A 21898-nucleotide genomic window follows, 5' to 3' on the forward strand; every position below is an offset into this window, starting at 1 on the left:
AAACCTGAACGGAAACCTCTGGAGACTTTGCGCCCCACCCAAGGTTTCCGTGCGGTTCCCGGAGGTTTTTGTCAGTCTCCCTACCTGCTTCCACTACCTGCAACCACCTGCAACCTCCGGGAACCGCACGGAAACCTTGGGTGGGGCCCAAAGTCTCCAGAGGTTTCCGTTCAGGTTTCCTAAGTGGCACAGGGGCTTTAGAGGGCATTAGGCAAGGTACTCCAGTGCTTGGACCTTTGCCAGTTGAATGTACATCCGACACTGTTGTCCAAACTCCCATTAATTCTACAAAACCAGCACCAAATCTGGCCAAGTCTGAAGGAGGATCCCGATCCAAAACAGCGCCTATCCATGTCCTCCAGAGATGCTTCCCGAGGTATTCCACCACCGTGTTCTATGCAAGATTCCAGCAGTTCCTTGTGTCACCAAAGCTGTTCACAGCTCTCCCACCTTAATGTGTGCGAAGCCACAACCATTTCAATCACTCTTGCTAACTTGCCCAAGGAGCATTGAGAAGATAGAGCTAGATTTGGCAAGAAGTTAAGGAGAATAGCTTACAAGCAATTACGTGGAATCTATATTGGTCCATTATAGGAATATGGTAACATTCCAATACAGGTCCTCCCCTGGATTTGGGCAAGTGGGACTCGCTTAGATGGGGCATCTTGGTCAGCATGAACAAGTTGGGCCGAAGGGCCTTTTCCGTGCTGTACGACTATGACTATCTCTTCGTAATCCAAAAAGGCTGGCAGTATCATCAAGGACCCACACCATCCTGGCCACACCCTCATCTCCCCACTACCTTCAGGTAGAAGGTACAGGAGCCTGAAGACTGCAACATCCAGGTTCAGGAATAGCTACTTCCCCACAGCCATCGGGCTATAAAATTTGGCTCGGACAAAACTCTGAACATTAATAACCCATTATCTGTTATTTGCACTTTATCAGTTTATTTATCCATGTGTGTATATACGTACATAATGGTCTATGTACACGCTGATCTGTTTTGTAGTCAATGCCTACTATGTTCTGTTGTACTGAAGCAAAGCAAGAATTTCATTGTCCTATCAGGGACACATGACAATAAACTCTCTTGACTCTTGAATCTTGAATCTAATCAGAACAGTTGACAAGTTGAAAATGTGACCTTATGAAAATATGCGTAAATGAAAGAAAGAGCAGCAATGTAACCAGGATGTTTAACTCCACCATTCATCTACAGGCAGCATCTCTGGAGAGCATGGACAGACAACATTTCAGGTGGGGACCCTCGTTCGGACAGGTGAAGTCTGAAGAAGGGTCCCAACCTGAAACGGCATCTATCCAACAAATGGAGCTGCCATCTACGCTTCCATAGAAACATAGAAAATAGGTGTAGGAGTAGGCCCTTCGAGCCTGTACCGCCATTCAATATGATCATGGTTGATCATCCAACTGACCACATCTCTCCTAGTAACGTGCTCAGAAGTATTCCTCACTGTAAGTAACAGTAGACAAGTGCACAGACAGTATCGACATCCCACTTCATGTTCATTGGATCTGCCCTGGACCCAAGATGATATTTGCAATCAATTTACAAAGCGTTTTCAATCACACACCTGTCACATGAACTGATGTTTAGTGTAGAGATACGGTTTACTCAGATACCTAACAAGTGACCTTGTCCTCAAAGTACTTTGAAATTCAGTTGCAGGATCTAGGTCACCAGCAAAGACAGCATGTATCATGTTCTCCAGAGATTTTGCCTAACCTGCTGAGAGTTAAGGGCCTGTCCCACTGTACGAGCTAATTCAAGAGTTCTCCCCCGATTCGAACTGGGAGAATTACGGTAATGGCCGCTCGTAGGTACTTGGGGCTCTCGTGGACATTTTTCAACATGTTGAAAAATCTTCACAAGCTTGCCGCGTTTCCCGAGTACCTGCCGTTAGCGTTATGAGCCGCTAAGAGACGTCCCGAGCTCCGACGTACATTCCACGTACTTACCACGAGTTTGATTTTTTTTAAACTCGGGAGAACTCTTGAATTACCTCGTACAGTGGGACAGGCCCCTTTACTCCAGCATTTCGTGTCTTTTATTATAAATCAATATCTGCAGTTCCTTGCATCTCCAAGTGTTATCCATTCCTAGTTAATACAGAACATCAAACAATACTGAACAGGAACTGACCCTTCTCCCCATAGTCAGTTTAGTTCATTGTCACGTGAACCGAGGTACAGTGAAAAACATTTGTTGCGTGCTAACCAGCCAACAGAACGACAATACGTGATTACAATCCAGCCATTCACAGTGTACAGATACATGATAAGGCAATGTTTAAGAAAGAACTGCTGATGCTGGAAAAGTCGAAGGCAGACAAAAATGCTGGAGAAACGCAACGGGACAGGCAGCATCTATGGAGTGAAGGAATAGGCGACGTTTCGGGTCAAGACCCTTCTTCAGTCTGAGGTCGGGGGAGGGGAGGAAAATGGCGGAGACAGTTGGCTTGCGGGAGAGCTGGGAAGGGAGGGGAAGGAGGGAGAAAGCATTTCCTTGAAAATCCTCTGCTTTGAACTGTAATTTTCACACCTTAATAATAATAATAATGGATGGGATTTATATAGCGCCTTTCTAATACTCAAGGCGCTTTACATCGCATTATTCATTCACTCCTCAGTCACACTTGGTGGTGGTAAGCTACTTCTGTAGCCACAGCTGCCCTGGGGCAGACTGACGGAAGCGTGGCTGCCAATCTGCGCCTACGGCCCCTCCGACCACCACCAATCACTCACACACATTCACACACAGGCAAAGGTGGGTGAAGTGTCTTGCCCAAGGACACAACGACAGTATGCACTCCAAGCGGGATTCGAACCGGCCACCTTCCGGTCGCCAGCCGAACACTTAGCCCATTGTGCCATCTGTCGTCCCAACCTTAACCTTCCTTATCTCTAGACTCCCTCTCCCCTGACTCCCAGTCTGAGGAAGGGTCTCGACCCAAAACGTCACCCATTCCTTCTCTCCAGAGATGCTGCCTGTCCCGCTGAGTTACTCCAGTATTTAGTGTCTATACACGGTGATAGGAATCACTGGCTCATTCATTGTTGAATTCCAAAAACCACAGACAATTGTGCTGGAGCTCCCCAGCGTCACACACAGTATGTACTCCCACAAACTGAGGCTCAGCACAGGACTGGAGAGCCTTTTAATAGGTGAAGCAAATTAAATGAATTTGATTCAAAAGTTAATTCATTCTTTAGTGATTACGGGTTTTATAACTGTATTTAACAGAAAGCAATTGTGACAAATAAAAATGTTTCTGCACATCAAACACTTTGGAATCAAAGCGGCCAAACAAATGTTGAGATTGTGCACACACCCTCCCATAGTCTTACCCCCTCCCCAAGGGGGTTACAGCAAATGGGGGTGTGGGGGGGGGGGGGGGTCTGACACTATGGTATACCAGCATCTCTAAAAACTAGATTCTCGCATTTTTAATTACAAGATGATTATAGTTTAAAAAATGAAATGTATTAATTAAAATACTTACTTACTTACTGCCTATTCAGTCTCCTGGCATGTAGGGCAGCAAGGAAGGGCCTCCACTCCTGTGTGTTCTGGGATAGCTTCTGGACACTATCCCAGGTCAGCTCCATTGTTTTCATTTACAGTTCGATGCCAGGTGGTTTTGTGTCTCCTTTTCCCTTCCGGTGTCCAGTGCAGGGCTATTCTTGCGATGCTGTCTGGTTCTCTACTCAGTACATGGCCAATCCAGTTCCAGTGCCTTCACCAGAGTGGTGAATCTGTGGAATTCTCTGCCACAGAAGGTAGTTGAGGCCACAGTTCATTGGCTGTATTTAAGAGGGAGTTAGATGTGGCCCTTGTGGCTAAAGAAGAAGGCAGGTACAGGATACTGAGTTGGATGATCAGCCATGATCATATTGAATGGCGGTGCAGGCTCGAAGGGCCGAATGGCCTACTCCTGCACCTATTGTCTATGTTTCTATGTTTCTCATCATGCCTGGTCTTAAGTTTGGCATTTAGAGCTTCCACCTTCCTGCCAGTGGCTTCCTTTCGGCTTTCACCATTGACATTCATCCCAGCATCTGTCGATAGCCCTGGAGGTCCATCACACCCAGTAGTGTCGATTCCTTCAGTTGCTGTTTCCGTAACATATGTGTTTTACGAGACAGGGTTGTTAGCCCTGTGGTCAACCCCCAACCAGGAGGACCAGTGGGTCGCTCTTCGTCTCGCCTCTACCCTTCCACCTGTCCAGCATGGGAGACCCTAACAGGAGATAGAGCTCTAGGGGCTAGTGGAATCAAGGGATACGAGGAGAGGGCAGGCACAGGTTATTGATTGGGGTTCAGCCATGATCACAATGAATGGCGGTGCTGGCTTGAAGGGCCAAATGGCCTCCTCCTGCACCTATTGTCTATGTTCCTATGGGACGAATGTCCTGCTGGCATAGCTCTAGGGCCTAGGGGTCACTGAGACACACAAGCTCCCCGACCACAACAAGGTTGCAATCCAACAGGGAGACTAATTAAAATGTTCATGTTAAATTCTATCGTGTGTTGTGTTCTTTTTCTTCGTATGGCCGTATGTTAACTCAAATCTCACGGTACCAATTGGTGCATGTGACAATGAATGGAACTTGAACTTGAACCTAAACTAGGCGATCAGGCACTGAAACACCTGATGGGATGACAATGAGTCCTAGACACAGATGAACGACATGCATACTGGCAATAGACACAGAATGCTGTAGTAACTCAGCGGGACAGGCAGCATCTCTGGAGAGAAGGAATGGGTGACGTTTCGGGTCGAGACCCTTCAGAGTGAGACAGCACACCTGCACAGGTAAAAGGTGCACACCGTCACCTTTTTGTCTACATGAAAGACTAATAATAATAATAATGGATGGGATTTATTTAGCGCCTTTCTAATACTCAAGGCGCTTTACATCGCATTATTCATTCACTCCTCAGTCACACTCGGTGGTGGTAAGCTACTTCTGTAGCCACAGCTGCCCTGGGGCAGACTGATGGAAGCGTGGCTGCCAATCTGCGCCTACGGCCCCTCCGACCACCACCAATCACTCACACACATTCACACACATGCAAAGGTGGGTGAAGTGTCTTGCCCAAGGACACAACGACAGTATGCACTCCAAGCGGGATTCGAACCGGCTACCTTCCAGTCGCCAGCCGAACACTTAGCCCATTGTGCCATCTGTCGTCCCTAGTCCCTAACTACTAGTTATAGCGCAGTGCCTCAGCAGCAGGAAGCCCAAGACCTCTCGACGCCATAGGCTTTCTGCTAATCGTGAGGTTAACTTGTCCTCCACCTCCAGCCATAGAACATCGCAACGTTTAAGAACCAATTAGACAGGTACATGGATAGGACAGGTTTACAGGGATATGGGCCAAACACAGCAGGGGGGGCTGGGACAAGTTGGTCGGTGTGGGCAAGATGGGCCGAAGGGCCTGTTTCCACGCTGTATGGCTCAAGGAGGAGGACATTTGGCCCTTCACCTCTACTCTACCAATCAATACAATGATCCTCTTATCTCAATGCCCAAATGCATCTTCTCTCTCCTTATCGCCAAGAAGTCCATCTACCTTTCTCTTAACTTTCATTTCCTCTGTCTGGGCAAAGAGCCAAATCCAGTCCAATTTGCCATTGGGATGGGGCCAAGAAGAATGCTGGTCAGGTCCTCTTCGTTCATAGTGGGCATGCCGACAGAAATGCAATCTACCAGTTTGTAGCAATAGGTCTTGCAACACGCCACTGTTGCAACACTCGTTAATATCTACAGTTCCCACTCATTGACCTACACCAGGATCACAAAGACCCAGGAGGCAATGAACCTCCTTGCATCGGTGACGTGACACAGGATGCAGCTTTTCAGCCAAATCAGTTCAAGTCTCTTCCCAAGATCCCAGTGCATAGCAGGGTGGCGCAGTGGTAGAGTTGCTGCCTCACAGCGCCAGAGACCCTAATTCTCTGGGGGCTGTCTGTACAGAATTTGTACGTTCTCCCCGTGAGTTTTTCTAGGTGCTCCAGTTTCCTTCCACACTCCAAAGACGTGCAGGTTTGTAGGTCAATTGGCTTCTGTAAGTTGCAAGTGTACGTTGCAAGGGTGAGCGCTGGTCAGTATGGCCTCAGTGGGTTGAAGGACTTGTTTTGCGCTGTATGTCTAAAGTCTTAAAGATTGTTGTAAACCTTCTGTGCTCCCTCTCCAGTGCCTCTATATCCTTCATGTAATACATTGGCCAGAGCAGTAGCCCCCTAGCTGTGATCTAACCAATGGTGTTCATTATTCAGAAACAAAACAGTAGCAATAAAGCTTCTCGACACAATCAGGAGGAGGAGAATATGTACAAATTTTAATTATTTCACTGAAGAAGCGTCCCGATCTGAAACTATTCCCACCACAGATTCTGCCTGACCTACCGAGTTCCTCCAACACTTTGTGTTTTGACTTGGAATAAAGGGGAGACCATTTATGACTGAGGTGAGAAAAAACGTTTTCACCCAGAGAGTTGTGAATTTGTGGAATTCCCTGCCACAGAGGGCAGTGGAGGCCATGTCACTGGATGGATTTAAGAGAGAGTTAGATAGAGCTCTAGGGGCTGGTGGAATCAAGAGATATAGGGAGAAGGCAGGCACGGGTTATTGATTTGGGACGATCAGCCATGATCACAATGAATGGCGGTGCTGGCTCGAAGAGCCTCCTCCTGCCCCTATTTTCTATGTTTCTATGACTAACCAGCCTGACTGGACAAGGCTCAGTAACGCCCAAGATGGGAGGTACAGGTGCAAGACTTAACCAAACCTCAATCTACTTGAAGCCACACAAAAGGTGTAAAAAGCACAAGGGTGATAGAGCCCTCTTGAATTTTGCCATTCAGACTGGGATACAAAAAAGGACCCAGTTTGATCATGTTTGAGAAAGAACTGCAGATGCTGGAAAAATCGAAGGTAGACAAAAATGCTGGAGAAACTCAGCGGGTGAGGCAGCATCTATGGAACGAAGGAATGGGCGATGTTTCGGGTCGAGACCCTTCCAGAAACTCAGCGGGTGAGGCAGCATCTATGGAGCGAAGGAATAGGTGACGTTTCGGGTCCCGAAACGTCACCTATTCCTTCGCTCCATAGATGCTGCCTCACCCGCTGAGTTTCTCCAGCATTTTTATCTCCCTCCCGTTTGATCGTCATTTCTTGATATTGACACCATCACACTCAAGGTCTTATCCATGTAAATCTTCAAGCATGTCCAGTCCATCCATCTGATCTTGCCCTTCAGTCCATTTACCTGTTTAGCTCTTATACCCAACGTTGTCCAAAGGCATTTCAAAGAGTGCAGCTTTTTTTTTTTTTTTAATTTATTCAATTATTAAAAATATTACACTACAATAAAACAAGCCAGCACCCACCACCATAATACAATACAAACATGTATCCATAATAAACTACTATACAACTATGATACAATCCTTATTGAGGATACATTCAACACCCTGCGGAGCCCAGCGGTCCCGGAACTCCCTCAGGGTGCCCGTATTCCCTTTCTAATCCCACCCGGGCACGGACGTAACCCCGGAAAAGGGGCAGGCAGCTGGCTTGGGTAGAGCCCTCCACCATCTGGCGCCGTGACTCGCGGATGGCCAGCTTGGCCAGGCCCAGGAGCAACCCAACCAGGACATCTTCAGCCCTACCCTCTCCCATACGCACAGGGTGTCCAAAGATGAGGATGGTGGGTGAAAAATGCAGCCAGAAGGCAAGGAGCAGCCCCTTTAGGTATTCAAACAGTGGCTGCAGCCTCACGCACTCCATGTACACGTGGTACACAGACTCTTCCAGCCTGCAAAAGTGGCAGGTGGCTGGCGAGTCTGTGAACCGCGAGAGAAACAGGTTGCAGGGAACACCTCGGTGCAATACCCTCCACCCCAGGTCCCCAATGTAGAGGGGGAGAATCCCTGCGTAGAGGGACCCCCACCGGGGGCCCCCCTCGCGACCGGAAGGCAACACCGACCGCCACTTGGTGTCCGGACGGTGGACCAGGGCGAGGAAGTGTCAAAGAGTGCAGCTTAGAGTGTGTTAGCTTAGATTGCGTGCTCATTGTTCAGAGAAGAGGGTCAAGTCCGCGATGTTCTGACCAAAGATCCTATAGCGGAGCAAGATAGACCACTCCTGCTAAATGCAAAGGGCTGACGTGTAGTACGCAACGGAAACGGAACGTGGGCCTTTTTTTCATCCATTTCCGTAACCCGACCCGACCCGCAGTGTAATCAACGTTGCGGGGGAACAGTTTGTGTTAATAAATTAAAATTCTGAAAATGAGGAGAAGATTTTTACCAAATAACTTTTATTTTTACGAGGATGTTTCCGTAACCGGCTTCCGTCTCCGCACTAGTATCCTACGGGAACTTTGGTGCGGAGACGGAAGCCGGTTACGGAAATGGGGCCTTAAATCACCAATGTATCCACCCATGGCCGTACTACGTCTTTTTCGTCGAGTGGACTATCTTGCTCACTGTAGGATCTTTGGTTCTGACTTAAACAAGTGGGTGCTTCACTCAACCACAGCCAAGCCCCCTATGCCTCACAGCTCTTTATCGGCCGTCTAGCCTTTTCTCCTGTACAAACCAGTCATTTGCTCAAGACTAGATAACATTATGCTTACTGACACTGAGCAAATGGAGGTGACTTTTCTCTGGAGCCCCTCCCCATCTCACCACTCCACCCCCCCAGTGATGTCCGTCTGTTTGAGTAATCGCCATGCCAAAATGTCACAGATTCATTTAACTTGTGAAACTTACACCACACGCACCCACCAGAGGCTCCAATTAGATTATGTCTTCAGCTGAAACTGAAGCCATTAGTTCCACGCTGACGCAGAAAGTGCTTTTGAAATAAAAATTTCAATCGCACCAATCAATTCAGAACCAATACAAATGCTCTATTCTATTTAAGTTGCCTATAGAAACTGGCAGGCTAGATTCACATCAGATCTTAGGGCGTTGAAGAGTGGTAACCATGTGATTGATATCCTCAGCAGGTAAAAGAGGGGGAGTAACCAGGACCACGAGTTTGATGTTCAAAATATCGACTTGGAAATCCATAAAGACGACTTTATCCAGTGAGTTTTTGAAGAAACAGGACAGATTTGATTAGACTTTAGAGATACAGTGCGTAAACAGGCCCTTCAGCCCATCAAGCTATGCTGGCTAGCCTAAACACTAAGGACAATTTTACTATTTTTACCAAAACCTATTGACCTACATATCTGTAAGTTTTTGGCACGTCGGTGGGAACTGGGGCACCCAGAGCAAACCCACGCGGTCACAGGGAGAATGCACAAACTCCCTACAGATGGCTCCCAAAGTCTGGGTCTCTGGCAATGTAAGGCAGCAACTCTACCACTGGGCCACTCACCTAGAGCACATGAACAGGTGATATTTTGGGTCCCATGTTCCAGTGACATGCTAGTATGTTAATTAACCAAAAATTGACTCTTGGTGTAACTGGAAGAACAAAAAATGGATGCAATTGCATGGATAATGGGGAAAATGAGAGAGGGAATGGGATTAAAATGGAGACGCAAGAAATGGTAGATGCTGGAATCTTCATCTAAATACAAAGTGCTGGAGGACCACAGCAGATCAGGAAGCATCTGCGGTGGGAAGAATCTGAAGAAGGGCCCCGGCCCAAAATGTTACCTGCCCATTCCCTCCACAGATGTTGCCTGACCCACTGAGTTCCTCCAGCACTTTGTGTTTTGAGGGGAACAGTATTGATGGGATTGTTCTACTGAGAGTTGGCATTGACCTCAAGGGTCACGTGACCTTGGATGCTATTGTAATAATGAAAGACACAAAACAAGGGCCGGTCGTTAGATTTAGTTTCCCTTCTATTTTGAAGGAACTGTCGCACTTTGATAGCGGGCAGAGTAGTGAAACATTTATTTTTACATGATGCAACAAAAGGCTCACTCTACAGAAAGACCCAGACCCACCTAGATTACTAATTTTGCTCCAATTACCAGAGCCTCACCAGGGGAAAATCAAGCTCCCAGATGAGAGAGAGATCAGTCTGAGGAACAGACGAACAAGGAGCAGAGCTCTACGCAGCAACAACAAGGCCAGATGCTCTCACCTTCCAATGCCCCGTGGCATCTTGCTGTGTCACCTACTGAAGTCTGTAAAGCTCAGCTAATCCGGTACAATACAAAAAAGCTGCTCCACATAGGGCAGCAGATGGTTACCATGGCTTTACACCCCCCCCCCCCCCCCTTCTCCCGTTACAAACAAGAGACAACAGATGACACGAGGTCTGAAATGAGATGCCTAGTTTTCTCAACTTCAATTCACACCAGAAACGCATTTACCTGCATAGGATGCCAAGGGTATAAGTGGGGTGATTCGAATATCACTGTACACGTGACAATAAAAGACCTTTGAAACCTTTCAATTTCAATCAGGAGGGGGATTGCAAGGTACAAAAAGATTAATTTTCCCATTTCTAGATAATACAACTGTTGCCCAGTGGATACTGATTGGGGATGATCAGCCATGATCACATTGAATGGCGGTGCTGGGTCGAAGGGCCGAACGGCCTACTCCTGCACCTATTGTCCATCCACCTTCAAATCACTTATTCCCCCCCCCCCTCTCCCCCTCTCTCTCCTCTAAACTGCTATCAAATCACCTGTCAACCCTCCAAATTTAATTCAGAGTTGCCAGCTCTTGGCTGGATGTACAGGAAAGAACTGCAGAATCTGGTAAATACTGAAGATAGACCCAAAATGCTGGAGTAACTCAGTCTGAAGAGGGTTCTGACACAAAACATCAACTATTCTGTTTAGTTTAGAGATACAGTGCGGAAACACTGCAGGCCCTTCGACCCACCGAGTCTGCATTGACCAGCGATCCCCGCACATTAAAACCCCCGTCTCACGGTGCGAGTTGACCCACGAGTTTAAAACAAATTTAACTCGTGGTATAACTACGTACAATTAACGTAGCGGGAAACGTCGGAACTCGTGAACGCAACTTAGCGACTCGTGGCGCTAACGGCAGGTACCCATGAAACTGTGTTAACACTACCCTACACACACTAGGGACAATTTAAGGGCCTGTTCCACTTAGCGTTTTTTTCGGCGACTGCCGGCGTCATATCAGTGTCGCCAAAAGATTTCGAACATTTAAAAATCCAGAAATCAGCTACTCAATCCTTTGCCCCCGTCAGTGGCCCAGTTGCCAGTGTAGCCCTGACGGACTGAAGAGGCTCTTTCTGTGCTGTACGACTATGACATTCATCCTCTCCCCAGTGCATTGAAAATGTTTCCTACTCCAAGTATCTATCAAAGTCTCCTTTTAAAAAGAGATCACAATTGAATCCACTTTCACTACCCTTTCAAGCAGTATGCCAGCTCGCTTTAGTAAAAGAAAAACTCTCCTTCCAGTCATCCCCTGCCAGCGAGCCTCTTGACAATTATTATGAATCCGTCTTCTTGTTAACAACCCACCTGCCGGCAGAGCAAGATTTTCCTTCAGTATCTTTGACAGTTTCCAACCGAATCTTCTCTTGTTTGCCTGTTCTCTGGATGGCTACTGTCTGAGCTGCTACACGATGCAATCCTACTGCCCAAACTATTCAAGTAACAAAGTAAATACGCTCACTGTATTTTGCTCAACAGCTGTGTAATGGGTAAATACTGTACAAGGAGTAGGTCATTGGAGTGAAGGATCCCTGACTGAACATTTGCTTTCCAAGTGACAATATTGAGGACGCTACCAAGTCATAGAGACAAAGCTAGACAGCACAGAAACAGGCCCTTCAGCCCATCAAGTCTGCACTGATAGCACCTTCAGCCGAACCATCGATTACACATAAACTAGCACTTGGCAAGACACTTTTTGTGCAAGTCCGGGCTGGCATTCACACATCTCAAATATGTTGTGAGGACATGCTTCCACACTCAGGGGTTGTGCATTCTAGCTTGCAACATTTAATTGAGGCTAGCTAGAAACAACTCATTGGTCCAACTCATCCAACCATACCATAGGGCGATCACGGGTGCTGTCTGTATGGAGTTCTGCGTGGGTTTTCTCCGAGATCTTCGGTTTCCTATCACTCCAAAGACGTACAGGTTTGTAGGTTAATTGACTTGGTAAATGCGAAAATTGTCCCTAGTGCGTGTAGGATAGTGTTAGTGTGCGGGGATCGCTGGTCGGCGTGGACCCGGTGGGACGAAAGGGCCTGTTTCCGCGCTGTATCTCTAAACTAAACTATCATCATCCTGAGCTACATCCATATTCCTGTATGTGGACCATATCCCTCTAACCTTTTCGTATCCACGTACCTGCCCGAATGCCTTCTGATTGATGTAATTGACCCAGCCTCCATCACTTCCTCTGGCAACTCATTCCATAAACTCACCGCCTTCTGTGAGGAAAACTTGCCTCCCAAGTACTTTTTAAATATTTCTCCTCTCGCCTTAAACCTGTGCCCTCTAGTGTTACAATAGACAATAGACAATAGGTGCAGGAGTAGGCCATTTGGCCCTTCGAGCCAGCACCGCCATTCAATGTGATCATGGCTGATCATCCCCAATCAGTACCCCGTTCCTGCCTTCTCCCCATATCACCTGACTCCACTATTTTTAAGAGCCCTATCTAGTTCTCTCTTGAAAGCATCCAGAGAACCTGCCTCCACTGCCCTCTGAGGCAGAGAATTCCACAGACTCACCACTCTCTATGAGAAAAAGTGTTTCCTCATCTCCGTTCTAAATGGCTTACCCCTTATTCTTAAACTGTGGCCCCTGGTTCTGGACTCCCCCAACATCAGGAACATGTTTCCAGCCTCTAGCGTGTCCAAGCCCTTAACAATCTTATATGTTTCAATGAGGTACCCTCTCATCCGACTCGATGGGCCAAAGAGCCTTGTGTCTTAGGGTTAGGGTTAGCTGAATCTCTCTGAATCTATGACTGCCATCCCATGGAAATTAAGACATGTGTGACTCAGTCTAGCAGGCAAAGTTCCTCAGTAACAGGAGATCCTCAAACATAATTACGACATCCAGAGAACCTGCCTCCACCACCCTCTGAGGCAGAGAATTTACATTCCACTAACCTGGGAAGCATCTGCTGAAGCTAGAATAAAATGATAAAGAAGCATTCAGGAAAACTCTGCTGATGGAGCTAGAAATACAGATCGGACCATATGTCCTTGAGTGATGAACAGTGTTAGTTGAGGGAATGATGGAGACAGAGATCCTGCTTTTTCTGATTGATGGGAGCATTGACAGTTCATAGAGCAGTTTGGAAGTGGATGCCAATTTGTTTAAGTGATGCAAGGCTGCCAAGTACACAGTACATTAGGGCAACTGGACTACTGTGGCAATCCAATCGAAGACAAGCAGCTCGATATATGGTTCTGCAGCAAGGCACAGACCAGCCCCTCCCCAGGAACTTTCTCCTGCAACCGCAGTAGATGCAACAACTGTCCTTGTACCTTCTCCCTCAACTCCAGCCAGGGGTGACCACAGTCCTTTTAGGCCAAGCAGCGGTTCACTTGCACCCCCCTTCAACCTCATCCATTGTGGGCTCCTATATATATCGGCCAGACCAAACGCAGACCGGACAATTGGTCACTAACGCTCAGTCCACCTTGGCCTACGGTTGCCAAACACTAACTCCACTTCTCATTCCCAAACTGACCGTACCGAGCTGGCCTTCTCCACTGTCAGTGTGAGGCCACACACAAATTGGAGGAACAGCACCTCATGCTTCACTAGGGCTTCCAACCCAGTGGAATGAATGTTAATCCCTCCGATTTCAAGTAACCCTTGCATTCCCCGTCTCCCACCCTCGTCGTCCTACTGGTTCCTGTGTTCGCATCCGTGTATCCCTTCGTTATCACCTCTTCCCCAGCCAACAATGGGCCACTATGGGCTCCACCCTTCCTTGGTCATCTGTTGACGGCCCTGATTTGTTCCGGACTTCTCCCAACTTGCAGTTCCCTCCACTCAACTTTCAGTCTGAAGAAGGGTTACATAGAAAATAGGTGCAGGAGTAGAGGCCATTCGGCCCTTCGAGCCTGCACCGCGATTCAATATGATCATGGCTGATCATCCAACTCAGTATCCTGTACCTGCCTTCTCTCCATACCCCCTGATCCCTTTAGCCACAAGGGCCACATCTAACTCCCTCTTAAATATAGCCAATGAACTGGCCTCAACTACCTTCTGTGGCAGAGAATTCCAGAGATTCACCACTCTCTGCGTGAAATGAATTTCATTGTCCTATACAGGGACACATGACAATAAACTCACTTGAACTTGAACTTGAAAAAATGATTTTCTCATCTCGGTCCTAAAAGACTTCCCTCTTATCCTTAAACTGTGACCCCTTGTTCTGGACTTCCCCAACATCGGGAATAATCTTCCTGCATCTAGCCTGTCCAACCCCTTAAGAATTTTTATAAGTTTCTATAAGTTCTGACCCGACTCCAGAGATGCTGCCTGACCTGCTGAGTTACTCCAGCACTTTGTGTCTATCTTCGATACTTGTGCATTTGCTAATGGCTCCTGAAAGAATAATTTCATAGAGATACTCATGGCTTTCTTTAGGTTTTTCTTTTAAAAAAAACTGAAAGCATGTGTTTATGCTTTTTAAGAACATGAACCACGTTACAACTTCTGATACACCACTGTATCAACCTACCACAGTTAGAACATTATTCACCAATAATAAAAATACTATTTTTGCTATCCTTGACATTTGTCGAAACAGAACTCACAGCCGTAATGTTGCAAGAAACTTCTTTTGTGCGTTATGTTACAAAACTTAGAGAAGTTGACATTCATCTAGTCTCGGACTGAGAGCCACATCCGTAGCCCAGAATTATTGAAAGACTAGCTGCAAATGTTTAACTTATTAAAAAAATGGAGCAGGTCTCGCAAGAAAGGGTCTCGACCCGAAACGTCACCCATTCCTTCTCTCTAGAGATGCTGCCTGTCCCGCTGAGTTACTCCAGCATTGGGGTGGAAGATTGCAACCTTCACGTGGTCCACCCCGTTCCGACTAATGCAATCAACCCGACGTGCATAAACAAGATCAAATAGAACAAGTTGACCAACAACTTTAGGCTGTGCACGCCACACGCATGAAGAAGACGCCAGCATTTTGTATCATCTTCGGTGTAAACCAGTGACTACAGTTCCTTCCTGCAACAGGTCTCCCACTTTTGTTCCCTTTGCATCCCACACCAAACATAGGCTGAAAGGGAAAAGCATTGGAAGGTTCCTGGGACCAGAGGCCATAAATAAGAAGATGCAGAGAAATCAAAAAGCCAAATGTGCTCAACTTAGGCCATTCAGGAACAGGCCATTCGGCCCACAATATCTGTGCCAAACATGATGCCAAGCCAAACTAATCTGATCTGCCTGATTTCATCCCACGTGATTCTATGTTTCTATGATACACGTCCCTCCACACCTATGTACCTTCCAAAATTTCACTATCGTATCTGCCTCCACCACCACCCCAGGCACCCACCGCCCTCGATTAGAAATGACCTGCCCTGTACATCTCCTTTCAACTTTGCCCCTCTCACCTTAAAAATATGGCCTCGAGTCTTTGACTGTCACACCGTGACAAAATTAAAATCACTCATTTATTTTGGGTGAATATCCACAATTGTAACAGACGTGAACGTTTCTGAACATATCACAGGCACATCAATACTCTCTGCGGGGAAATAACAGTGAACACCTTATCTTGAAATCAAATACTTGACAATTCAAGACTGCTCAAGGAAGTCAGAAACCACTCGTATTGTTCCATCAGTTCAACTACATTGCAAACCAGTTGCACACGAGAAGTAAACACAGTATGGCCTGCAAAGAGATTTTAAATCAGCAACGTACTATTCACGAGCTACTAATCCATACTTGCTCACTGGAGAGCTGTAAAGTTTAAAAGGAACAGATTTAAAGAAAGCCAGATGATAGCATTATTGATACAGAACTTTTCAGTACATTGCATTAAAGGAGATACCTAAAAAGTTGCAAAATATTTTGCAAATGAGTAACGGCTGTAACTTTGTCAATTACAATGTTGGTACAATTCAATGCAATGATTAAAACACTCCACTGTGTATTCTTGGTGAGCTCTCCCATATAGATCAATAGTTACACAGAGACAATTCCTACAAAGTGCCACCTTTATAAAATAAATTCAATTCATTTTCACAACCACACACTTTCATGAATCTACACGATACAAAAGCTGGTTCTCAATCAGATTGGTGCTGCTATAATACTAAAATCAGCCTGAGATTCCACATCAAATGACTAAAATGAAACACCCTCTGGGTACAGGTTTCGCCAGTTTCAATCTAGGATGAGAACAGAATAATCATTCACAATATCTACTAGTGTGTCCAAACCCTGCACCTTTCTCATAAATGCATGGAATTTAAAGAGCAGCAAAATAGGTAGTTGTGTGCCAATATATACCCCTAAACTATCCTAGTCTCCATAGGCAAGCAGTAGTGAAGTATGCAAGATGATATAAAAAATCAGGTGAAATAAGAATGCTTTTATTTAAAATATATATTTAATCAACCATTCAGTTACTGCAGCATAAGCAGATTGAGATTAAAGCAAGGTATTAATTTAACAGTAATGCATTTCAAACCATTCCGCTGCAAGGGAGAGCTCTATCTATATTTAGCTTCTGCCATATAGGCCTGCACTAAAGCTGAAAGCCTCATAGTACAAGAACTTACCAGTGCAAAACTGCAGCAGGGAACTGGTGTCATACAGCCCGCCATAGCCAGGGATTCGATCCGCCATTCCCCCCTTTTCTTCCAATCTTTTCAAAAAGAAAATACCCAAACAAAAGCTTTTCTTCGTCCTTATTTCACTTTCTCCTTCTGCAGCCTCCCATTACCATAGCAACCAGTTCACTCCAGCTCCTTCACATGCCTTTGAATGGGGAGAAAAAAAATCCTCGATGTCTCTCGCACTGAAAAATTCATGTAGATGCATTTCCTACTGCTTTTTTGTAGGCATTAATCCTACCTTATTCCCCTAAATAAAACACAATTGAGGATTAATTATTAAATGCTATTCCTTTTTAAATAGGCTTATTACAGCACACCTAAAGGATGTGTTTCTCTTCCCCAAACTCCAGTTCTCATTCCTCTCGACCATCATAGAGAGTTTATTGGTCCAACACTTCCATCTGAGGCTTATTTATTAACAAGCTCATCCCTTACTTTGCCTCCCATCAGCCAATGAATTTCCACTCCCCTCATATACAGCCAAATAGCTGATAAACTAGGCATGAAATCGAATTAAACCAGGGTAGCTTGATAAATGCTATTTGATGACAACATTCAACCCATTGAATGTTCGGGCTCAAACCTTTTTTATTTTGAGGCTGGTTTCATGAGTTAACTATTCAAAACCCAGATCATCTGGAGTAATTGTCTCATCATTAGGAAACAGATAGCGACAATCAGTGGTGATTAACATTAATTTCCTTTCGTGCTTTCTTGTTTGTTAGTGTTTGTTGATGTCCCTAATTTATAAATAGTGACAACCTTGCTGAAATTGAACGTGAACAGTCACTATTACAGAGCGCAACAGTGCTGAGGCAACATAAACCATTGAACTGAGGAACTGGGGCAAGGGGGAGTGAATGATTACTGCTGATTTTTTTGTTGTTGCTGCTTTTGTTTCAGCCAAATCAAGCTGTTGACATGTGGAACTACCCCCTCCCTTCCCCTCCCCCACTTGGCAGGCTACCACCATAATGCTGTCAGCATTACAAAATAAAAATCTGAACTAGGGGGAAGAAAGTTGCCCAGAGTTAATCAGACTAACTTTTCCCCCCATTGCTTCACCAGCAAGGTTCCACGAACACACTGCAATGTGACAAAGTAACAGAGGTGTTTTCTACAGGACTCGTGAATTAGATAGGGCTCCTGCTCTCCATTTTTGACAATGACTTTTGCTGTAGTGGTTCAGGCATGAAGGTGATACCTCCTGCAGTTAAATAGCCAGATAATAGCCATCTACTTGACTGAAGCCACTACTTGACTGAAGTTACACAAAAAAGCTGGAGAAACTCAGCGGGTGCAGCAGCATCTATCGAGCGAAGGAAATCCTTTGCTCCATAGATGCTGCTGCACCCGCTGAGTTTCTCCAGCTTTTTTGTGTACCTTCGATTTTCCAGCATCTGTAGTTCCTTCTTAAATACTTGACTGAAGTGTCAGTTGGTCAACAATAACTTCTATGGAGACACAAGGAACTGCAGATTGTGGTTTACAAAAAAGACACAAAGTGCTGGAGTAACTCAGAGGGGCCAGGCAGTATCTCTGGGGAACATGGATGGGTGAAGTTTCGGGACAGGTCCCTTCTTCAGACATTGTAATTGAGGGGAACACTGGCCAGGCTTTGTCCCACACACAGAAACACATCTCTTCCAGCTTTCTTCACTCTACAACAATCAGCCTAGAGAAAGGGTCAAGGAAAGAGCGTTCATTCGCGGCCCTGTTTCCACCAATCTTCCCCACCACCACGCACAAGAAGCAACAAGCCAGACACCATTGTATGCAGATGCTGAGAAGCGTGTTCAGCCCTGGCTGAGCAAATTCTAATCTTGTGTGTGGACTCGATAAGAAGAATAGTCTATAGAAGGGTCCCGACCCAAAGTGTCACCTATCCATGTCCTCCAGAGATTCTACCCGACCCGCTGAGTTACTCAAGAATTTCTATGAGCTGTCTTTGGCTGCACTAAGGAGTTTTCGGATTTTTATGCACCAATATTATATTATGGTTATTACTTTATTGAATCTTTGTTTAGTTACAGATGCAAGTAAATTTTTCATTGTTCTGTTGTTGCTACATATGACAATTAAACATTCTTAGTTTTTGTTAAGTTTAGTTAATGGATACAGCATGGAAACAGGCCCTTCTGCCCACCTAGTCTGTACCGACCTGCCATCCTCACACACTAATACTATCCGACACACACTCGGGGCAATTTACAATTTTTTACTGAAGCTAATTAACCTACAAACCTGTACGTCTTTGGAGTGTGGGAGGAAACTGGAGTACCCGGAGGAAACACATGCAAGTCACAGGGAGAACGTACAAACTCCATACAGACAGCACCCGTGGTCAGGATCGAACCCAGGGCTCGAGAGTTGTAAGCCAGCTACTCTACCGCTGTGCCACCATTCTTGTTTCTTGACTCGTGATGTACACAAATATTTGTATTTTAGCAAAGAAATGAATGGCTCCAGGAATAGTGTGGAGGAGAAAAATCCAGTGAGTTTAAAAAAACGAATCAAATCATTTTAACTGTTTATCTATCAAATGGTGACAAGGTGGTGATGTTGATTATCCATGGATCAGCAGCTTGTGCCTTTTCTAGTCATTATTGTGCATTGACTTGCTGCTGGGAAGTGTGAATGTGAACACCTTGATGATGAGAATGATCATGTTCTGTGGTGCCCACGGTCTAAAGCCTGGCAACACTCAATATCAGGTCCCAGACAGGTGCAGTGATGAGACTTGACTCCTAACAGAGTTAGCACCTTTGGGAGATGTAGGAAGAATAAAACAAAGGCAACAAAAATAAATATTACCGGAAGATTGAGAATCAACAAACTGCTGCGATCAGTTTTTAAGCTGATACATTTACTCTGTTTCCCTTCCCTTGGATGTTGTCTCACCAGCTGATGCTTCCAGCAATTTCTGCTGTGGTAGATTTTTTTCCCAAAATTAAAGTTTAAGAGTGCAAAAACTCTTCCGATATTCGCGGCGGCTATACATACATTCATTAGCGTTACATTTGGTACTGTTCACAAACTCATACATTATACCAGGCAGCCTTTCCACTCGTGGGGTGGAAAGAGGGTTTATACGGGAGGAAATTAATTCATTTTGAAATTATTATGTGGGAATGGGAGGGGAATCATTGTTGTCTTTGTGATTTTAGCCATCTCTGTTCCACATATCCCCTTTCCCATGCACGTCACCTGACCTGCTGAGAACAGGCCCTTCGAGAATCTAAAATTAAGAAATCTATCTCTTTTAATGCCAATAGTCAATAACCCGTCGTTTAAACCTTCAATTATAGATAAATCATTTACACAATGGGAAAGAATGGGAATTAAAACGCTCGGAGACTTGTATGAATTAGGAAAATTATTATCATTTCAACAATTACAACTGAAATATAATTTGAAAAATAATCAATATTTTAAATATCTTCAAATTCGTGACTATCTGAAAAAATACACAAACGACTATCATAACATGTCCCCAGACTTATTGGATGAAGCCATGAAGACAAAGGCTGAATCAGCAAATCTAATATCATACTTATACAACATTATTTTAAATATAGAAATACCTACAACTGATGGTATTAGAAGAGACAGGGAACAAGAACTAGCTATAAAAATTTCAAAAGAGAGCTGGGATAAATACTTACTATATGTGCATAAATGCTCGATCAACGTACGACATACTCTAATTCAATATAAAACATTACATAGACTATATTATTCAAAAACTAAAATAAATAAACTTTTCCCCAATGTCTCACCCATTTGTGATAAATGTCAGTCACAAGAAGCTACCATAGCGCACTCTATTGTTTTTTGTATAAAAATCCAAACATTTTGGAACAAAATATTTGAAATCTTCACAAAATTATTTAAAATAAAACTTGTACCAAAAGCAGAATCGATCATTTTTGGAATATCGGAAGGTAACCCCGAATTAAACATGTTTCAAAAGAACTTACTTAATTACGGGCTAATAATGGGAAAAAAGCTTATACTCAAATTTTGGAAAAATGCTCCAATACCAACAATAAAAATGTGGATTTCAAACATGTTCGAAACACTACACTTGGAAGAGATGAGACTCCTCCTAGCAGGCAAAGCAGACCACTTCCAAAAGACGTGGTCTGCATTTATGGAACTATTACAAGCATAAGGTGCAATAGTAATTTAAAATATAAATGGTACCAGGATCTGGTATAAAATATATATATTTTTTTAAACACGGTTGGTATATCCTTTTTTTTGCGAGTTTTGTGTTACAATAGAGCGATTGTTTTTCCTTTTTCTTTCTAGGGTCTTATTTCCTTTCTTTACTTCCTTCTCTAACTTCTTCCCTAAGGGGCTTTCTTTTCCCAACACTTTCCTGCACCTTCACGATTCTTGCTCACTTTCCTTACTTCTTTTATTTCTATCTTTTTTAAAGCTCGAAAAACGAAGTGGTACAACAAATGTAATAAGATATATCTGATGTGTATTATTGTAATTTACTGTACTTCTAATAAAAATAAAATATAAAATAAAAATAAAAAAAGAACAGGCCCTTCGGCCCAACTCATCCATGCCCTATAAAGTGTTTCCAGCACATTTCATTTTCAGTTCAGATTTACTTACCAGCTAGGTTTTGAAACATGAATTTCATGACAAAGGTAGAAGGGAAGTGTATTTATTCAATATTTTAAATATAAAAAGGCGAGTGGGAAATTAAAAAATCCTATCTCTATCAAGTACGGCAAATAAAAAAGGCTTGGGACCATTGATACAATTAATTAATTAGTTGCAAAAAATAATATTTTCATCAACCCACATCATAGATCCCAGACTGGGTGTCAATCCATTTTATAAGATGAAGTTTTCTTAATTTTAAACATGGAAAATATTCTTATTTTATCGTCTGGAGGTGGAACATTATTATTATTATTATTATTAATAGGAGGAACAGCACCTCATATTTCGACTAGTTTCACTGTCCTCCTGATTAATGTTCCTGACTGTACGCCTCTTTGTCACCTTCCCCTCACCCAACAAAGAACCAATCTATTG

The 21898-nt window shown here is 44.5% G+C and overlaps 1 protein-coding gene across 1 annotated transcript in view; it reads right to left on the reverse strand.

Moving 5' to 3' along the window:
• Positions 1-17186, reverse strand: part of eml2 (EMAP like 2) — a 75733-nt gene extending 58547 nt beyond the window's left edge. Inside the window, exon 1 of the mRNA XM_033014520.1 lies at positions 16781-17186. Coding sequence (XP_032870411.1) covers positions 16781-16847 — 67 coding nt within the window. The 5' untranslated portion in view covers positions 16848-17186. The remainder of the gene's footprint in view (positions 1-16780) is intronic.
• Positions 17187-21898: the final 4712 nt, after the last annotated feature.

This window comes from Amblyraja radiata, chromosome 41 (assembly GCF_010909765.2).
Source record: "Amblyraja radiata isolate CabotCenter1 chromosome 41, sAmbRad1.1.pri, whole genome shotgun sequence".
Taxonomy (NCBI): Eukaryota; Metazoa; Chordata; class Chondrichthyes; order Rajiformes; family Rajidae; genus Amblyraja; species Amblyraja radiata.